The 19,774-nt window shown below is 49.9% G+C and overlaps 7 protein-coding genes across 7 annotated transcripts; 5 read left to right on the top strand and 2 right to left on the bottom strand.

Moving 5' to 3' along the window:
* Positions 1–91: 91 nt before the first annotated feature.
* LOZ57_003662 (uncharacterized protein) lies at positions 92–2,753 on the top strand (the record flags this gene model as incomplete). The annotated part of the gene is made up of 5 exons (XM_049252710.1): positions 92–641; positions 706–968; positions 1,026–1,270; positions 1,322–1,603; positions 1,652–2,753. 5 exons carry the CDS (start codon positions 92–94, stop codon positions 2,751–2,753), a joined length of 2,442 nt encoding a protein of 813 aa, XP_049108209.1.
* A 950-nt stretch (positions 2,754–3,703) lies between these two features.
* LOZ57_003661 (uncharacterized protein) lies at positions 3,704–5,286 on the bottom strand (the record flags this gene model as incomplete). The annotated part of the gene is made up of 5 exons (XM_049252709.1): positions 3,704–3,751; positions 3,821–4,132; positions 4,197–4,654; positions 4,733–4,905; positions 4,970–5,286. The coding sequence occupies 5 exons, from the start codon at positions 5,284–5,286 to the stop codon at positions 3,704–3,706; spliced, it is 1,308 nt and encodes a 435-aa protein (XP_049108208.1).
* A 2,642-nt stretch (positions 5,287–7,928) lies between these two features.
* On the top strand, positions 7,929–11,138 carry LOZ57_003660 (uncharacterized protein; the record flags this gene model as incomplete). Its single annotated transcript, XM_049252708.1, has 9 exons — positions 7,929–8,004; positions 8,072–8,301; positions 8,373–8,681; positions 8,743–9,361; positions 9,429–9,525; positions 9,584–10,064; positions 10,126–10,236; positions 10,294–10,842; positions 10,914–11,138. 9 exons carry the CDS (start codon positions 7,929–7,931, stop codon positions 11,136–11,138), a joined length of 2,697 nt encoding a protein of 898 aa, XP_049108207.1.
* Positions 11,139–11,943: 805 nt separating this feature from the next.
* LOZ57_003659 (uncharacterized protein) lies at positions 11,944–12,783 on the top strand (the record flags this gene model as incomplete). Its single annotated transcript, XM_049252707.1, has 1 exon — positions 11,944–12,783. The coding sequence occupies one exon, from the start codon at positions 11,944–11,946 to the stop codon at positions 12,781–12,783; it is 840 nt and encodes a 279-aa protein (XP_049108206.1).
* Positions 12,784–13,696: 913 nt separating this feature from the next.
* Positions 13,697–15,304, top strand: TRM5 (tRNA(m(1)G37)methyltransferase; the record flags this gene model as incomplete). Its single annotated transcript, XM_049252706.1, has 3 exons — positions 13,697–14,009; positions 14,068–14,169; positions 14,250–15,304. The coding sequence occupies 3 exons, from the start codon at positions 13,697–13,699 to the stop codon at positions 15,302–15,304; spliced, it is 1,470 nt and encodes a 489-aa protein (XP_049108205.1).
* A 499-nt stretch (positions 15,305–15,803) lies between these two features.
* Positions 15,804–16,399, bottom strand: LOZ57_003657 (uncharacterized protein; the record flags this gene model as incomplete). The annotated part of the gene is made up of 3 exons (XM_049252705.1): positions 15,804–15,931; positions 15,998–16,125; positions 16,206–16,399. The coding sequence occupies 3 exons, from the start codon at positions 16,397–16,399 to the stop codon at positions 15,804–15,806; spliced, it is 450 nt and encodes a 149-aa protein (XP_049108204.1).
* Positions 16,400–17,264: 865 nt separating this feature from the next.
* LOZ57_003656 (uncharacterized protein) lies at positions 17,265–19,219 on the top strand (the record flags this gene model as incomplete). Its single annotated transcript, XM_049252704.1, has 3 exons — positions 17,265–18,083; positions 18,136–18,169; positions 18,228–19,219. 3 exons carry the CDS (start codon positions 17,265–17,267, stop codon positions 19,217–19,219), a joined length of 1,845 nt encoding a protein of 614 aa, XP_049108203.1.
* Positions 19,220–19,774: the final 555 nt, after the last annotated feature.

Raw genomic sequence — 19,774 nt, 5'->3', positions numbered from 1 at the left:
TCCGCTACCTTCTCTAGCTTTCCTTTTCTTTGCTAATTGGATGGGCTTTGGGTTTCTTGCAGAACCGTGACTTGCTGCTTGGTCACACAGTATGTCGGCACCCAAACCCCATCCTCGTCGGCGCCCGTGTAGAAGGTCGGCAGTGCCGGCGCTTTTACCTTCAGATCAGAGTCAATCCCTCGAGGAATGTATTTCACAACCTCGCCGTATCAAATTGAAGAAGGGAGCAACCTTCCATTCGTCATCCACTCCGGCCAAGGACTCAGATCCAACCCTCTGCATCCCAGCTTTACCGCGACGAGCTCCCAGCTGCTTGAGGACGTTTGAGAAAGTCAAAGCGGATGGCGAAAAACGTGTAGCCGCTCTCCTAGGCAGCGTGGACAGGAATTTTGCTGGTTCAAACCGCGACATATCTCATAAACATTCTTCTTTTTCCGATAATAGTTTTCCTGTTCCGCGAGGGATTCTGGACGCCCACATCGCCAATACTGATTCAACAGGTGACCCAGCTCACACTTTCCGATTTCCCTTCCCAAATCGACGTTTACCTCCACTCGATCAAAAGGACTCACGTACTTGTGACAGTGGCATTGGCTCATCAGTCAGTGCCCTCTCTCGACGCAAACCTGCCTTTGGTGGAGGTAATTACTCCCCCTTTGATAATAGAGTCCGTTTCCGAACCCAATGCTAATTTTCCTCCCCCAGATTCAACGCAACACAGAAAAGCTTCTTCCCAGAACGCCATCACAAGGTCAATCTCTTTCAAGAGTAAAGTAACAGGGTCATCAAAACCTACCTTAGATCCCAAAGCTTTTAGACATATTGAGCGTTGCGTGCTCATCCCTGTTCTGAATGAAAAAATTTTAAAGCCATTCCATCCACTTGTTAGGAGTGTACCACAACGTGTCAAGCGCAATGATATCACCTGTTTGCGTGATCTAGAAAAGACTTTGTTGTTTTCAGCACTGGTAAGTGAAGCAACGTCTTATCCAGTGACTGGACCCTGGCTTATTTTTCAATCATAGAACCAGGAGGTTACATCGGCTATATTTGTCAAGTTCTGCGAGTTTACAGTGCAGTGTATTCATACTACTGTTCCTTTTCTCAACGAACGCGACCTCCAACGGCCGTCGGACCGCCCATACACCAACGGGTATTTCCTTGATCTTGTGGAACAAATCAGGCAATACGCCGTCCACGTAGAACAAAGCCGGCGAGCACGCGCTGCTGGCGAACGTGACAAGAATAAAAACCAAACTGACTATTCATCGTAAGTTCATAAAAGATCCCCTTTGGCAACGAAATATTCACAGCTTTATAGGAGCGAGGAGCTTGTCCTTGAGGGCGGACTTAGCAAAACTGGTCGCCCAGCTGAATTAGTCCGAAAGAAGAAAGGCGCTGCTGCTATCTCTCTGAAAACAGGAGAACAGTACGTTGAGCCAAAAACATCAATGCCAGCCATGAAACGCTCTCTGAGTGTTGATTCTGTCGACGATAGCGTCGTACGATCTATGGCGCGTCGGAAGAAAAATGAGCCTCCCCTGAATATTAACAAGAAATGTGACCACTGCGACAAGATCTTCAGACGACCTTGTGATTTAACGTGAGCTTCCACTTCCCCAGTTCACATCTCAACACTAATTTGAAATAGTAAGCATGAAAAGACCCATACCCGGCCCTGGAAGTGCTCCGAGTCCTCTTGTAAGTATTATAAAGTTGGATGGCCGACGGAAAAGGAGCGAGACCGCCATGTCAATGATAAGCACTCCAAAACCCCTGCTCTCTACTGCTGCCAGTTTGCGCCCTGTACATATCAGTCAAAGCGCGAAAGCAACTGCAAGCAACACATGGAGAAGGCCCACGGCTGGGTGTACGTCCGATCTAAGAATACCGGAAAACCCGGCCTTCAGCCCGTGAACCTCCCTCCATCACGGAGTTCCAGTGTTAATGCCCCTTCCAGTGCGGCCCCAGAAGCATCCACTCCACAAAGTGTGGAGCCTACACCCCCTTACATCTCTTCATCCCAATCAGATTTTCGGCCGGAAACAGTGGGCAGTCAGCCTACCCATGATATAAATGCCATCTTCGCAGAAGATTTCCCATTGTTCCCAGAAACTACAGCTGGCGCGTTTGGTGACAGCGCAGACTCTTTTGCTCGACAATTTGACTTTGATGCATTCCACGCCAGCCTCCGGGCTAGTGATCCTGAACAGTTTGTCGCCGGATTGGACCTTGGTCTTCCAGCGATTCCTAGCCCCGATGCTCAGGATGGACTTGGTATGGATATTCATAGGCGCTTAACTTTCGACCATCTTGGGGACCGCATGGACGTTGACCTCGATTGGGAGGGTTTTGATGCCTACGATCCAACGATGAGCCCGCAATCGGCCGAAGCGGCGACCATTGAATCGTATTCCAATGCCTCATCCGTTGGGATACCCTCCCCCGAAGAGCCCAAAATTCCAAGCCTCTCCCCTTGCGGCCAAGGCAACGTCATGCTCTATTCCCCAGACTCAGAGCTGCCCGATGAAGGCTTTTGCGATCTCTACAATGTGCATAAAAAGCCCCCCCGCGATTTCACATTATACGCCAATGGCGCCCTCGGCCAACCCACAGACTCTCAGTCATCAGAATCTTCCAGCTCACTGTTTCATTCGCTCAGTGCTGTTGGTAGTCAGCACAATGGCTCTGATTGGCCAGTAAATACCGGCGAAGGCGGCTGGGAGTTTGACGAGTATATGAAAGGTGCCTAGAAACAGTCTACACTAAGGGCACCTACGGCGATGTACCCTATTGGGAATATATATATATATATATTCTGCTATCTGAGTCATATAGCAGCACTTGAACGATCTAGATCGTGGTATATACATACGACAGGTCGTGAGTGCGTGGTGTGTACCCGACCAACTCGCTTGTTTTTTTTTTTTTTTCATTTTGGCGGATTTTATCTGGCTGGCATAGTCCCATTGAGGCTACTAAGCAACATTGAAGCGTTATAATCGATCTTTCTTGGATCCTGTACCCCAATATATCCTCCACTCCTTTCAACTTCGCTCCTACATCTGATATTTGCCCTACTTGCGGTTATCAGCGCTTTTTTCTCTGTTCGGGTTTTCAGTTTGGGGTAGGGGGTGTTGAATTGTGGAAGAAAATAACATGAAAAGGTCGTTGACAGGGGACAATCTTGTGCCTGATGAGATGTCGCCTAACGGTGCTCATTGCCATCTATGGTCGTATTTTTTTCATACGTTTTTGGATTCCTTTTGGAGGTAATTCAGTACATATTCACCATCCAGACCTAATACATTTTTCTGATGATGAACCTCCTCTATTCTGTACCTGTTTCGTAGATGCCATAAGGCCCAATAGTAGTATCAAATAACAGAACTTTCGGCGCGTTGGATACTTCGCTAGTTAAGCGCTGGCCATTTCTTTATCTTAAAAAGCCAATATGGCTCCCCCGCATTGTCATACACCAACCACTTCATTTCGCGGCATATGCGCGACAGTACTCCGTACATATTAAACAAAAACATTACTTTTGTTCTTTGAGAGCTCAAGGTGTAAGAACCAACAGGCTGTCATTTCTTCAAGGCAAAGAGGCCACTGGAAAGAGAGAAACACCAGAAAGACAAAATTTCAAGCTTAGTATGTATGAGTTGACCACTCATTCCACCTTTTTTTTTGTGTTTCTTTCTGTTTAGAGGTGAAGCTGTGGCTTCAAGATAACATCCAGCATTGCATTTGTCTAGTAACGGTTGTCGTCAGGACCTTCTTCCTGAAATGACCGCACACAAGACAGCGAGAAGAAACTCACATAGTCAAAGACATTGTACCCAAACATCCAAGGCCCGAACTCCTGGTCGGCCCATTTATTGGGAGTCCAGTCAGCAGATTTCTCTGCCCGTTCAGATACGCTCTTCAAGGCGCGATCTCGCGCGATTTGCTCCTGGCCATCCGGTAAATGCCACATATAGCCGTTTTCTTGTGCTCCGGCTTGGATTCTCTCGCAGCGCGGCTTTCTGATGGTCTCGAATGCCCGGAGGAGCTTGGGGATGTCTCGCACAGATTGAGCCCTGTCAAGACATTCTCCAAGAGCAGCGCCGTCTTCTATGGCCATTGCAGCGCCCTGTTCAAGTGTCAAATCTCCAGCTTTCTACTCTAAAGAATTAAATGTGATGGAAAACCCCTACCTGCGCCAGATAGGGGACCATGGCATGGGCAGCGTCACCGATTAGCACCACCCGCCCGCTGGAGCTGACCCAATTCGGCAGCGGTGGCAGGTCGGCCAGCTTCCATTTCAGACACGAGTCGACCTTCGCAAGCACCCGGGTAATCACAGGGTCAAAGTTCGCGTACAGCGCCCTCATCTCGTCTGGGTCGCCGGGCTCGTTCCATTTCCCCACGCCAGCGTGGCCAGGAAACGCAAGGACCATGTTGTACACGGCCCCCTGCCGGATGGGATACGCCATGATATGGCGCCGATGACCAATCCAGGAGTTAGCGTCCATGTCGGTCAGGAGATGCTTGACTTGGTCGTCAGCATGCATCACTGCGGCCGGAATCGTCACGCGGAAGACGCTGTTTTCGCTGGCATTTGGCTCGACTTCCTTTCCCCGGATCACTGCACGCCTCGTTTTGGAACGGATGCCTATGTTGAGCCGTATGTCAGGCCGTCTTCATCAAATGAAGACGGAGGGGTAATTTTGACGTCTCTTTCTTTACGTACCATCCGCACCAATGATCAAGTCTGCGGTTATTCGGCGACCGTCAAGCAGGAACGCAGCTGGAGCCCACTGGTCAACATATTCAAGCGGAGCACCCAGCAATATTTTAGCTCCAGACTCTTGGGCGGCGTCAAACAGAATACGTTGATAATCGGCACGGTGGATTAGCCAGTATCTGCCGTGCTTCCGTTAGTTAATCCAGGATCGTTAACAAGATCGTCGAATTACTAGTTACATACGGAAACCCAAATTTATCCTCCAATACGCCTCTAAACGGAGTCGAGGAGAGAATCTCGCCGGTGCAATATCTTCGAAATTTGAGATTCCTGGGATGCACCACCTTTTCAAGGAACTGGTCTGTCAAGCCGTACGAGTGCAAAACTCTGGTGCTATTGGGAGGAATCTGAATTCCAGCTCCCACTTCGGACAACTCGCGGGCAGACTCGATTACCGTCACAGAATGGCCCTTTCGAGCCAAACAGATGGCGGCCCCCAGCCCCCCAATGCCTGCCCCAATGACAAGAACTCGGAATCGACCTTGGCCGGTGGGTGGCATTTTGAGGCGTGAGCCTGGTGATTAATGAATAGATCAAAGGTCTAAAACAGTATGAAACAAAGAAGAAAACTCCGCGGAATTTTCAGCGAAAGAATTTCTCTGCACCTTTCATTTACCAAAAATTTGCGAGGAGAATCATCTGTCCGTCAGCCGGGCAGGATCCCAGGGGTAAGAAAAACCAGCGGAATTTGGCTAGGCTGTCGGGGTCGAGGCCCTGTCGGGAACGGGCTTGGATTGATCGCGCAGAGGCCGTCCGGAGCCACACTCGGCTGCTCCACCATTGTACATACGTTAGCTCCTTAGCGGGAGCTTGACTGAAGACGGACAGCCCAGCGAGATTAATAACAGGGGCCCACAGGTAGGAAGAGTGTTATGATTGTGAGCTCTCTCCCGCGACCCGAGGGCAGGCAAGTTGACTGCACACACCCACCACACGCACTGTCATGCAGAATGTTGATCGGTGCATAACTCCTACAGGCTCAAGAACAGAAGATGCGTGCGGTTTATCCAATAATGGTCTTTCTGCAAGGCCTTGCTTCTTACACGACAGGTCGATTGTCGTGGCTTGGAATAGGATGATTTGTCCTCCCGTTCAGTGGTTGCGGAAACCTGGTACGTGCGGTACCCAGATCCATGGGTCCTGATGGCCATGAATCGCCAAGCAGAGTTCTCCATCCAGAGAGCCGGCGAGAGTTGAAGCTATGTGCTAGATGATGGGGAATCTAGCTGGCGAACCAGACTCTCTGCCTTACGATGTATGTAACTATGTGTGCAGGCAGTAGGATTTTTCTTGATGGCCCCGGATAATCTATAACTACGGAGTAGAGTATTAGCTACATACAAGCCTACTACAAGTAGTAGCCTGGTCGAGGGTCCCTCCCTCAATGCTCCAGTCTCCTCCGTAGGATGCCGTGGTCAGCGTTGACTTGTTCATAAGGGGCGCCAATGCGGCGTTTGCGCCCCATCAATAGCGGCGCCGGAGATGCCCGGCGCCGTGTCGGCTAGCCGTGTTAGGGGCGAACTTAGGCGTGAGCTAACTAACTTACACAGCCAACGGCCCGCGAACTGACCGAAAGGAGTCGTTATTGAGTACGGAGTAGTTAGTCTACCATATCAGTTAGCACGAATTGGACAACATCCTGCCTCGCTTCATCCGCAGCAATGCGGATTCAACGAAGAATAAAACACGCAAGCCTATTCCACGAAGGTCTTTCCCATAATCCCAACTCCAGAGACTACGGTACAGCAATGGCCGTTTGTGATAACTCACAATTATGTACCAAGGTACTATTATTCCATCGCCAAAGGATTCCTGCCCGATGATACCTCCGGAAGCACTGTGGCTTCACCGTCGAACCTTGTAGCCGCCCATGCTGCCCAGGCCGTCCTTGGCATTCCTTTGCGCTGTAAGGGTGGAGCTGAAGGACAGTGTACATACATACTCCGTACCTCGCGTGCTAAGACAGAGCATCACCAAGATGCACTCTGAGTGTAAAAGGTAGCATCCATCAAGAACTAACCAACTAACTCATTGAAAAGACCAGCATGGCGGTTTAAACACAGGCGAAAGCACGGCTACGTTGACTGCCTACCAAGGTCATTCCTAGCCCTGGGCAAGCCAACGGCATGACAGCAGCACAGAACGATGCCTGGAGGATTGGCTCGGGGAAATTGAAATGGCAGTTCGTCGTGGTTATCATCGGCGAACCCGCGCACAATTTTTTAGGGCTCCACCCTCCGAATGTTGCATTCTAAGGAAGATAAGGACCGGCGTTAGGGCTGGTTAATGGCCACAGGGGTTGAAAACAGCGCAAGCTGAAGCGGCCGGGCCACACAGGGATCAATGTAAGCACGCAGCTTGGGACACGGCCTTGTCCAGCCTGAGCCCGGGGTAGTAGTCTTGTCTGTTATGGCTGTGGCTCTTACAGCCGGTCCAAGCGTGGTGTGTACGGATAGATAGCTGGCTCCGCGGTGTGTGTATTGGCCTAGCGGGATAAAAATAGAAACTGTAGTGGAATTCCCACCAAGAAATCTGGTCTCTGGGTACGGAGTAATTAATAATTCTTAGCTAGTGAGATGGGGCCGTAGCTACTGTGGTATCACAAGTATCGCCCTCAGCCCGCGTCGGACGGGCCTGCAGTCGCATCGGCAGGACAGCCCGCGAATCAACCCGTTAGGCTTGTCGCGATGCACGCTCGCCCGGCAGCTCGCGAGCGCGTCTTCTGCCTGAGCCTGTGGCGCACCGCGTGGCTGCCAGCGATCGGCCCTGGGGCATTACGTATGCCCTGGCGGCCGGCCGTGCCACTAACTAACGCTGCGCCAGTGGGATCTCAGCTTCCTACGACCATCCAGAGCCTGGGGCCGCCGGGCTGCTATTCTTCTTATTTTATCATTGTCGATTCCGCTAGTTCTGATACTACTGCTGCTGCTGCTGCTGCTGCTTGACTCCTCCAGAATGCTCCGCTGCCTCTCGCTACCGCCCGTCGTCGCCTAGTCGCGTCCCTCCTGCACGCTCCCGCATCGCTTCTTCCACGACCAGCTGCCCCTCCCCGCCGCCGCGCGCGCGTTTGCTTTTGCTCTTTCGAGAAACCTGCTGCCTGAGGCCATTCTCTGCTACCGATCGTCTTTTCTCCAGCTCAACCATGGCTCTTGGAACTGGAAACGAGGAGGGCGAGATGCCTGAGGACACCCAGTTGCTGACTGGCAAGCAGGAGCACTGTAACCCTTCCTCGCGTGCCGTGGCGTCTCTTGTACTGGAACAATACTAATGTGTGCTTGTGAGCAGACCTGAAGCGAGAGCTGATCAACTGCCAAGTCCGCAGCGAGATCGCAGAGCTCAACTCGCCAACCGCTCTGCGTCGCTTTGGAGCGCCCTTCAAGTCGGAGTACGGAGAGGTGGCCCCCGTCGACTCGGAGCTGCCCATCCTACGCTTCATATTCGTCAACCATGTGCGAAATTTTCCCTTTCTCGACCAGGCCAAAGAGAAGGAGTTTTGGCAGGAGAAGTTGCAAGTCGTACGTCGACTTTCCCCCCCTACGCGTGCCTAGTTGGCCTGTGGCAGTCGTTGACTTCCCGTTCGGATTAGTTTTTAGAATCTTTCGCGAACAAGCATATTTCTTCCTCTGAGGATCGCCATGAGGTGACAAAGCGCCGGAAGCTCGCCCTCAAATGCGAGAAATTGGTGGAGCTGATGATGGTCTCTGGCATCCGCACCTCGTCTGGATATGAGGAGCGAATACGTTTCTCTGAGATGGAAGTGATCGATCGGGGGGCAAACGAACAAGGCTTGCTGGCAAATATCCCCGATGGCCACCTGATAAACGGCTGGGATGTTAATGTCGCTGGTGTGCGAACAACTCTAGTTAGGCGGACGGTCAGGTACCATCAACATGCGGTATGTTTGCTTATTACCATCCATGAAAGTCTCAGAATCATCTAATGCTTCTTGTGTATAGGAATTCATACTCAGAGTTCGTCGTCAAGACAAACCTGATATTTACATTGGTCGTCGTTTCGGAGACTTTTCCCAGCTGCATAGGAGACTGCGAACAGAGCTGCCGGGCAAGATTCTTCCCCCACTACCAAGAAAAAACAAAAGTTCTATGTCGACCTTTCTAGGCGGGCCTGATGATGATGCTTCCTCTGTGTCTTCGATGTCTACCGAAGTAGGGCCTCCGGAAGACGGCGGTTCTTCAAAAAGCCTGCTGTCACAATCATATTTCAGCAATTCCACTTCACGCAGTTCTTTGAAATCAAAAGAATCTCCAAGAGATTCCAGTGAAGTCAAGACGGAGCCTGTAACCCTATACCGTGAGCAGCAGCGTGTTTCACTGCGTGCCTTTTTACGGCTATTACTGCAAAACGAAAGGATTGCGTCTTCGAAGGCAATGGAAGATTTCCTTACCGCCAATCCTGTACAACTAAATGAAGAAGAAGAGATTGATATCCAACGAAGAAAGGATCTAGACGCGAAACGGATAGAAGAGCAGAACCAATTCTATGAAATCGCGCGAAAACGTGCCCAGGAACTGGATATCTATATGGAACAGTTCCGCCGGGACATCGTTGAGAATAGTATGTATATCCTTTTTGATCTAAACCGTTACATTGGCAATGGTACTGATACCGCTTAATTCTACAGACGGCTTAACAAAGCTTTTCCAAGAGATCCGTATCAAAGAGACAGTGGAGGATCTTAGTCCTCAATATCAAAAATTTGCGGAGTGGCTTCGCATTGAGTAAGTTATTCATCCGTTTCCTACTGCCATTTAGCCTCTAATAGTCATTTTCTCGCAGAGTGGCTGCGACTTTATATCACTTATTCCTCGCAGAGGACAACTCGCCGGAGTTATTCGCACAAGCGAAAAGAATCCATTCTCTCATTCCATATACAATCATGAAGAATGTAATTCGAATAGCAAACCCTGCAGCTGTGATGTCTGGTGTGCTAGATCTTTTCCTAGCCCAGCCTTTTGGCTCACGATCGCTTCTTCAGCGGATCTTTTCAATGGCAATTCACGATGGTATGAAAGTATTCCAAAAGTCAATTGATGCTTTGGCGGGCAGAATAGGCGACGACGTGTTGGTCGAAAAGCTTCGGACATTTACATACGCAGATGAGGATTTGAAGAATTATATAAGGCAAGAAGCGGAGGATGACGGGGTAGACATAATCGTGGCTATCCTACGCTCGGAACAAATCCAACCAGAATTGAGTACTAGCCAAGTCGAGAAAGTATTCAATTCATATGTTGGCTGGGTGAGCGCTGTGGAAAACGTATGAGGCGCCCCGTTTGTCTAAGGTGGCGATTGGATACGTACTGACTCGATGCATTTAGGTCGAGGTTGGAATGCTGCAAGACGCCCAGTGGTTCGCATACTTAAAGCAGCTCTTGAAGCTGTTAACCAGACAGCGAGACAAGGCCATGATGCTGAGCATCATTGAAGAGGTACACAACATTTTTGCAGTTCTCTACACTACGCTGAAGGATACTAACTCTGAATAGCCTGTAACTCTTCAACTATTCCGAGACCTATTTACTATATTCTACGAGCCACTGGTTCGGGTGTATAAGTCAGCCAACGTCTACAACAGTATCACTGATTTCGCAGCGTTTGCAAACGATGCCATCACCGTGATTGAACACGCACAACGACAGGATGTTTCTGCAGACCCGAATCAAACCGTCCAGGCCTTCATTGACTTGTGTGTCCGCCATCAACACAGTTTCTATAAATTTGTACATGAAGTCCACGTTCATGACAACGGTCTCTTCGATGCGCTGATGGGATGGCTGGAAGATATCCTGCAGTTCCTCCGTGAGGGCCCCAAGACCACTTTGGATATGAACGCACTATTCCAGGGAGCCATCTCTGTCAAGTTAATAGACAAGGATCTGGCTATCGAGGAAATTGACGCCCTGGTGAAGTGGCATGCAGACAGGAAGAAGTGGCACCATGACAAGACCAAGCAGAAGATGGCCGCCGACGGCATCGTTCTGGATTCCATCCCTGGAAGCGCAACATTCAAAGGGAGCGATTTTGGATTGAATGAGGTTTGTCTCCAAGCACTAAAAGGCAAAGCCGACTTCATTTCTGCACAGCCTTGCTAACTTCTGATCGACAGGCTGACTTGGAAGACTTGGCGATATCCGACGAGGCGTCTGACGAGTCCGACGAGAACTCCGAAGACGATGACCTCGACCCTATCGCAGCGGAGCGCAAGCGCCGCGCGAAACGACAAGATCGTCTGCGGCGCACGGCTGGCGAGCCGGTGAAACCTGACATCCAGGAGCTGTTGAAGATGAAAGACCTCTTCCTGCAGATGCTGCGGCAGGTGCTGGCGGAATAAAGGGAGGCAATACGGGGACCGCTTGGCTCTTTGCTATTCGTGGTATTCTTATAGACGGCTGTTTTGGACTCGGCTTGGTATTTTATTCATAGAATAATGCGGGGTTTTCTGCGGCCCGGGGCCTGTTGCGTAATAGTTAGTTTGTGGGTGACTTGGTAGTTAGAGACGGCGAATGAGAGATGTGATAATTGCGAGATTCACGATGCACGGCTCGTATCGCGGGTCAGGCTGCCAGACTCCATCCAAAAACCCCATGCGGAGTACATACGGAGAACAACCATGACTCGCTCGCATCCTGCTGGTCGCATTCCCATGGCTCCGTTCAAACAAGGCTCAGCCCGTGAGTTAACTAGTTAAGGTTGTTGCCGCAGCTACATAAGCTCTCCGCCGCCACCGCGAAACAACGGTCAACGAAGCTCCATGCCGCCAGAGCTACAGATCTGCGCGCACAACCACCCCTCTTTGATGACTTCCAGCTCGTCGTGATGTCCGCGGATGACGCTGGGAAATATGAAACCGCCAGCCTCCCACGTGGCCTGTTTGCGAACGGCGAACTGCACTGCGACTGCAACCCTCGTCTGCCCGTCGCCCGTTTCCAGACAAGAAACGGTGGCAAAAACCAGGGCCGATGGTGTGAGTTTTGCGCGATCGCAAATGTTTGGTTCTCTGCTTTGTCGGCTTACTGACTTCGAGTCTGCTGAAAAATTAAAAAAATACAGTCTATACGTGCTCGAGATCTAAGCGCAACCAGTGCGGGTTCTTCCTCTGGGAGGATGAGTCGACTCGACTCTGCCCCGGGCGGGCAATGCTAGCCAATTCGCGATCGGACGCCCCCGGCGACCAGCCCGAGACACCATCTATACATAGAACGAGAGATGCGCCTGTTGCAGGGCTGCTGACCCCAGAGACCGGGGGAAGGAGGGTGAGGTTTACAGATGATAGTCGGCAGGGCTCGAGTAAACGACGGCGCGTTGCCGGAGCGCAAAGAAGCAGCTCATTTATGTTGGACTGGCTGCAGAAGGGGAATAGTTCCTCTGAAGGAGAGAGCGAAGGCAACGGAGGCGTAAGAGTCGAGGACCAGCCGGCTGTGGATCTGGCTCCAGACAGGGAAACAAACCCTGGGGATGCTCCTGCGCCAGACCAGCAACCTGATAATGCAGCAGACGCTGCGATTCCAAACAAGCCAGTAGAACAACTAGCCAACGACACCGAAGAGACGCCTCTCATCCAACCCTCGGCGCCGCCAGACCCTTCCCCACAGCCCAGACCGCCGCTCCGTCCACCTATTCCACTCTTCTCAGCAAACGGCGGCGCACGGCCGGCCGACACACCCGCTCCCGCCCGTTCCAACGGGCCGTCGGCCTTTATAGGCACATACAACCTCCGCTCAAAAGAGACCCAGCACTGCAAACTGATCTCCCAAACCCTTACTCTGCTCGCTGCTCACGGCGTGGTGCTCGACGAGCCCGCCAAGGACGACTTGATCAGCCTGCTGGACCGGTATGATCTGCGCACGGAGGGGATTATCAGGGGCAGGGATATATCACGGGCGGCGAACCAGGCTCGCGAGGAGAAGATTCAGATGCTGTTGGGAAGGATTAAGACTCTGGAGGCGGAGAAGGAGGCGCGTGATGTGATAAAGTGACGAATGGCTAAGAGGTATATACGCTTGTTCATTTCTCATTTTTGGGCATTTTTTTTGTCTCTGACTTTTTTTCTTTGGAGTTCATATGGAGTATGGAGTAGGATGAGCGGTGTTCTTAGATTCCCCTAGAATACTCCATTCTCCTTGATCAAAGGTCACAGCCATATCAGAAAACCAGTCCGTACTCGTTTTGTTATCGAGAAGTAGATATACTGTTAGCTCTAATCCTGTGACACTGAACGCTGTCTTGTTCGGGAAAATGGGATACTTTTTGGCCTTCTGCCCCAACCTTGTTTCCAAGACAACACTATATTCTTACATCAATAAGTACCCTTTTTTCGAATCTTGAATTATAAAGCCCTTTATCTTCAAGCCCTAGGATTTTTGTTTCCTCTTCCTCTAGAGCACGGACGAAAATATCCAAATATTTGAAATATCGGCTGGCAACTTGGGGCCCTATCACCCATGCAGTCCACTTGGTTAGTTATAGTTTTGCGGGGCACACAAAGTAATGTTCTAGATTTTTAAGATATAAATAAGGGTTCATGTATCCACATGCTAGGTCGGTGCATACAGCTACCTAAGTATTGCCAAAGTGTAGCCTTCTCGATTGTATTGTGTACGGAGTACGGAGTAGGGCTTGGCCGCTGTGTCGATCTCCCGCTACTAGCTGGCACGTGAACTGCGTGGGAATTTTTTGGCAGATTGGCTATCGCAACCTGATCAACCAGCGCAATGCAGCACCAGCGCCTTTTTAAATTGAAAACAAGGACTTTAGCATGAAAGTATGCAGATATGTTTTACTAACTAATTATATTATATTCCTCCCATCGCGCCCTTTGGCCTGACTACCTCCGTTATTGTACCGAACATCCCGGCTAAAAATACAACGGCCCGATAAACTCCATACCTGATGTCCCTGAATTCCGATATCCAGGAGACGCCCCCCGATAGCTTCTCCTATTTTACCTCCGAAATGTTCCGACCCCCTATCAACCGCGCAATGCGCGTACTTGACCGGTCATTCTTCAAAAAAACCGTACCCCTCTCCGCCGCAACGGTTCTAGAAAACAAAAACATATCTAGCATAAAAAATCTGTTAGTAAAGAGCAATGATGTCTTGACTTTACCCAGAATTCTGCCCATTAGAAAGCCGCAGACAATCAAAAGTGAGGCGGATGAAGGAAGGAAGTGCTTATTATTAAGAGAGGACATCAAGTCTGACGGTACTGTCTTTGAAACTAAATAAGGATTAGTTGATTACACTGCTAATTGTTGAAATAGATGCTTCCACGTGGTCACATACTATTAAAGAACTAGTCGACGCAAAATCTGTGGAAGTAAACCCGTTCGACCTACACTTAGACTATGACTATTGGACTTACCGTAAGTTGATACCTTGGTTTCTAAATGGCCTTCGCGGGGAAAAGGCTGAACTGGCTAACCGTACATGTGTACGAATATAGCGGAAATAATATCTTCCATACTTCCTGAAGCCGACGCTGGCGAGGCTCCTGTTGGATTTTCGCAAGTTGGTCACATTGCGCATCTGAACCTCCGAGACCAATTTTTACCCTATAGGCACCTAATAGCGGAGATATTAAAGGACAAAAACAGCAATGTCAGAACCGTAATTAACAAAATCGACGATGTGGGAGCAACAAGCGAGTTCCGAACCTTCGCCTTCGAGGTTCTAGCTGGTGAGAACGACACAAATGTGATTGCGCACGAGCAAGACTGCGAGTTTTCGTTTGATTTTGCCAAGGTATATTGGAACAGCCGACTTAGTACAGAACATACTCGACTGGTGGAAACCTTTAAAGAAGGAGAGGCAGTGTGTGACGTTATGGCTGGTGTTGGTCCATTCGCTATGCCCGCCGGTAAGAAACGTGTGTTTGTCTGGGCTAACGATCTTAACCCCCATGGATACGAAAGAATGGTTCACGGCATCAAGAAAAATAAAGTCCACGGGTTTGTCAAGCCGTTTAATATGAATGGAAGAGATTTTGTAAAGTACGCTGCGAAGGAGTTGTCTGAAAACGAACCCGCAACAGTAACAATTAAGCCAAAAGTCTCTCGCAACACACAAGGAAGGAGGACGTCAGCATCCCCAGGTCGAAGTACGCCTCCACCCCAAGTTTACACTTCTCCTATCACTTTCGATCACTATGTCATGAACCTCCCTGCTTCAGCGATAACGTTCCTCGACTGCTTCATTGGCGTCTACGCTGGTAAAGAGCAGCTTTTCACACCTCACACTAATCGCCGCCTACCTCTTGTTCATGTGTATTGTTTCTCAACGAATAGCGATGATGGAGAGTTTGAAAAGAAGGAAATCTGCGAACGGATTTCAAAACAAATCGGATTTACCGTCACTCCTGAGGACTGTGAGGGCGGCTCAGGGAACCCGGAGAGGGAAATGGACATAAAAAATGTAAGGCTGGTGTCGCCAAATAAGAGGATGTTCTGCGCGAGCTTTAGGCTACCGCCTGAGGTCGCATTTAAGCCTGACCAATCCTAGTTTTATATCCAATTCCCTGCTCTTAGTGCCTATATATTATTTCCATATGAGAATCAAGCCCTGGCGCCTGGGTTCAAATTATTTAGAGTTATATTTCTATCATTTCAATGAAAACACCCAGACCTCGAAAATCCAAGTAGTATTCCATTAGTCTAGTTTCCCCGATTTCAAATAAATATAAACCACGGGACGCCGTTTAAGTTATGCAACATTTTTCAATATTAGGCCCACATTTGATCAGCTCGACTCGACGATTCGCTGGGTTGCAAAGCTATCGTGAAAATGCCCGCATCGTTGAAACTAGGAGCATTACGTGTTTCTGACTCCGCGGAAGGTATTCCTGAATAAGGGCGCTCACAGATAGAGACGGCGAGTATCCTGTTCATCAGGGGAGTTCCCATAAGAAAGATAATTGCTTGCCACGCGAATTTATGCTGGTAGAGAATTTCAGTCGTTTATCCTGGACAACATCTTGCAGACAAGATATCTTCAACCCATTTTATTCAACGAAATTTCTCAGTTTCGTCAGCTCGTCTAATAGCTCCTGCAAATCGTGGTCCGATATTTTATTTCCAATACTGGGAATAAGAGCCTTCGCTTCCTCGGCATTATCGCAACATAAACTACCTGTTAAAGTCGCAACGGATGGTTAGTTGGCGACGGCTCTTTATCCAGCGCGCAGGGCAATCTCACCTAGCTGAGATCTCTCAAAGAACTCTAGCTCCGTGTGCGCGGAGAGTAACCGCTCAACGGCTTCAATATTTTCCTTCTCCTTGAAACGCGCAAATACTTCGAGATAGTCCTGAGTTTTTATCAGGGTCCTAATGGGTGCAAGAGGTTAGCAATCACGGCCAGCGCAAGTATGCTTGTGGCCACGTGAGTGCGGCCAGGGTCTCCTTACTCCCTCTCCTCGTATTTATTATTAGATTTCTTTCTCAGATCAAGCACTTTGTTGATGACCAAACGCGCCTCAGAAAGAGAGAGCGTAGGGACATTTTGGAATTCACCAAGCTTCAGGTGCGAAGAGGCTTCAAGTTCATTCTGGGGGAGTTCGCGCTTGCGATGCGTGGGATCTGGGATGGGAGTTGAACCCATGACATCGGCCGTACTTTCCTGTCCGCAGATCTCAGTCCTTTCTTCTCCAAACCTCTCCTACGCTGTGACGGAGGAGCAAAGACGTGCGATTGCGCTGCGGGCGAAGGAGATTCCCAGACACTGAGGTATTGATTAGATAAGCGGATAATAGTTTATCCTTTGTCACCGGATTGGGGCTAGCGCGCGAATTCATTCTTCAACGTCAAACATCGAGACGTGAGAGGCTCTTGTGAGACCAGCGGCTGGCGGTAGTGGCCATGAATGGGAGCAACAAAGCCAGCTGGCACTAGTACTGCCAGGATATTAGGTTGGTTGGTCTTCATTCTGAAACACGGCTTTTTTGCTTAGCTTTTGCGATGTTGGCGTGCCTACTCCATACGGAGTAATCCGTATATTATTGGAATGGAACTGTACGGCGAAGTAGATTAGAGCGCTAATCCAGCTACTTCAGTGTGAGGTATGCAGCTTACATATATTCACAAAATATTATGAGCCAGTTGAAGAGGATCTGCTCTATTGGTTTCTCGGCTTCAGAGATAATGGTAACGACCTGTGCGGGGAAAACAGTTGTTGCACGATTTGGGCCGAGGATATGCTTACCCACGCAAAATGCGGAGTAGTAGTATGTGTGGAACCGTGGAAGCGCTGTCAAAGTATTTCTCAGGGCCCTCCCGTATATTCCATCGGTAATTCCGAAGTCTCGATGCCCGCGTTTGAATTAAGCGTCATGTTAATTCATGGGGTGGCGAAGATAATGGACCAACTAAACTAAGTATAAGTACAGTACATATTTCTAGGGAAACCCCGATAAGTTAACGAATTTCAAATTCCCCCATGTCAAGTTAATAGAATATTTACATTCCCAATGGCAGCAACCAAATATACTGGACAAGGCTCGCCCGATATCCGTAGCAAATATATACCAACAAACGAGCACATCTTCCGGAGTCCTTACGGCCCATTCCCTAAGGTTGACGAGAATCTGAACGTGCACGATTTCTTGTTTCCACAGGATGTGCCACTAGCAGCCGACTATGACCTGTTCATTGACGCCAACAACGGGAATAAAGTAACACTACATCAATTCTACCGCCGAGTGTGCGCGCTCTCGCGTGCATTGCGTCATGATGGGCCTAATCCAGTCAGACTTGGGCCATCCCCTCGAAGCGATAGGGAGGATGGAGAGATCTTGGGCGTTTTCTCGAGAAACCACCTGACATGGCCATTGATCGCGCACTCGTGTTTTCGAGCCGAACTGGTGTTTGGTGGCATAAGCCCGAACTCTACTCCATATGAGCTCTACCACATCATGCGTAAGATGCAAGTCACTTCGGCTGTCGTTCATGAATCACTTCTTCCAGTGCTCCATGAAATGTTGAGAAATGGGCAACAACTGGGCGATGATAGCAACCTGATCTTCATATTGGAGCAAAAGAAGATCATCGTCATATCCGACGACCAAACCCTGGACTATGTTGAAGGGTATCCAACTGTGGAATATTTAGTTCGGCAGGGAGAGCGGATGCCTAACCATAGTGTCAAACTCCAGGGAGGAAACAATTTATGCTACTTATTTCAGTCATCTGGCACTTCTGGATTTCCAAAAGCCATGATGATTTCGCATAAGAACGCGATCCACACGGCGATGCAGGGTATGATAACTGCATTCAAAACAGCTCAGTTTGTGAGTTCTTTGAATTTTAACTTTCAGCTGTCTATTGGTTAACGAAACGCAGCTTCGTGTCCCTCCAACGCATTCAGTTGTCCTAGGTATGCCTCGAGACTCTGAAGAATTCATGTCATGCCTGATAACTTACCGGACAATTAGGAATTGTGCCCGCATATCACTCCTTCGGCATGATCCTCTGGACACTCCGTGTCAATCTTAGTTCATCGACTAGTATCCTGATGTCCAAATGGAATTTGGAACAGGCTCTCCAACTTATACAAAAGTATAAGGTTACCTCACTGCCTCTTGTTCCACCCCTTGTGAGACAGCTGGCTCAATCGCCGCTCACAGGCAAGTATAATCTTTCCTCTGTGGTGGCAGCTGGCAGCGGGGCGGCATACTTGCCTCCAGACGTTGCACGCGCATTCGGCCGCAAACTGCCTGCGAAGACTCCGATTCCTTCCGGGTATGGACTCTCTGAGGCTGTATCAATTGCCAGCCCAATCCCGGAAGGAATGTTTGGTCTTTCAGTGTCTAATCCCGGAACCATTGGGCACCTGCTCCCTGGTGTTGAAGGCCGCATCGTCGATCCTGACACTCTGAAGCCGGTTCCCAAAGGAGAAAAGGGCGAATTATGGGTTCGAGCCAACGTAGTCACGCCTGGTTACTTTCGCGATCCGAAAGCGACTGCGGAATTGTTCGCAGAGCCGGAATGGCTTAGGACTGGCGATCTTATCATGCGGGATGCAGAAGACAGACTACATTATCTTGATCGTCTCAAGGAGATGATCAAGGTTAAAGGACTTCAGGTGGCGGCAACGGAAGTGGAAGACACGCTACTTTCGCATCCTGAGGCCCTTGTCAAGGACGCATGTGTGGCGGGTGTAGACAACGGACGTGGCGACGGCAGCTTATTTCCTCGGGCATGGGTAGTGCTTTCAGAAATAGGGAAACGCCGCGATAAGAGCGCAGTTTTGCAGGAACTTGACGCGTTCGTGAAGAGCAGACTATCGAGACATAAGCATCTGGCTGGCGGGATTGAGACTGTCGAGTCGGTGAGTGCTGATTCCACCATCTTGGATTCTAGGCTACTAATAGCACTTGGGGGCAAAGATCCCACGAACGCCGTCTGGCAAGATGCTGCGACGTGAGATGCGCGATCGATACCATGCAAGACTCAAGGCAGAGCTAGTCCGAACAAAGCTGTAGGCGGCCTAGTTGTTAGTCTTATATACGTTGTATTAAAGAGCGCATTGCGATGGAGCTGCCCAGGCCCGGGTACCTTGATGTATTTGCCTCCGGGTGCAGCCGCTCGCCACAGTCCAGAGTGGCCCGTATCCTATATAAGGCAGTAGAGCTTGTTCCGGCGGGCAAGTCCCTAAACTTTCAGATGCGCTGCCGGTGCCTGCAGGAACCACAGTCTGTGCCCCTCCAGTGCCGTCGCAGACAACTGCCAGCGCGTGCTGAAACAGGCCAGCCAGCCGGGCACAATGGCTGGTCACGTGCACCGCTTAACGCCCGCTCGATTCTGCCTAGCGGCACCCACTAGCGCGGCAGGGAGACTTCAACGCTCGCCGGCAGCAACAGGACAGCCTCTCCTCGCCCATCACCCGCCCGCCTGTCTCGTTCGTTTGTGTGTTTTTGTGTGCTGCCATCACTCACTTTGCTGTTTCCCAACACACCTGGTGGCCCTGGGCCTGTGCTCC

This window comes from Ophidiomyces ophidiicola (genome assembly GCF_022830035.1).
Source record: "Ophidiomyces ophidiicola strain CBS 122913 chromosome Unknown scaffold_13, whole genome shotgun sequence".
NCBI lineage: Eukaryota > Fungi > Ascomycota > Eurotiomycetes > Onygenales > Onygenaceae > Ophidiomyces > Ophidiomyces ophidiicola.
Note: the sequence above shows the minus strand (reverse complement) of the source record. Positions and strands in the feature narration are given on the sequence as shown.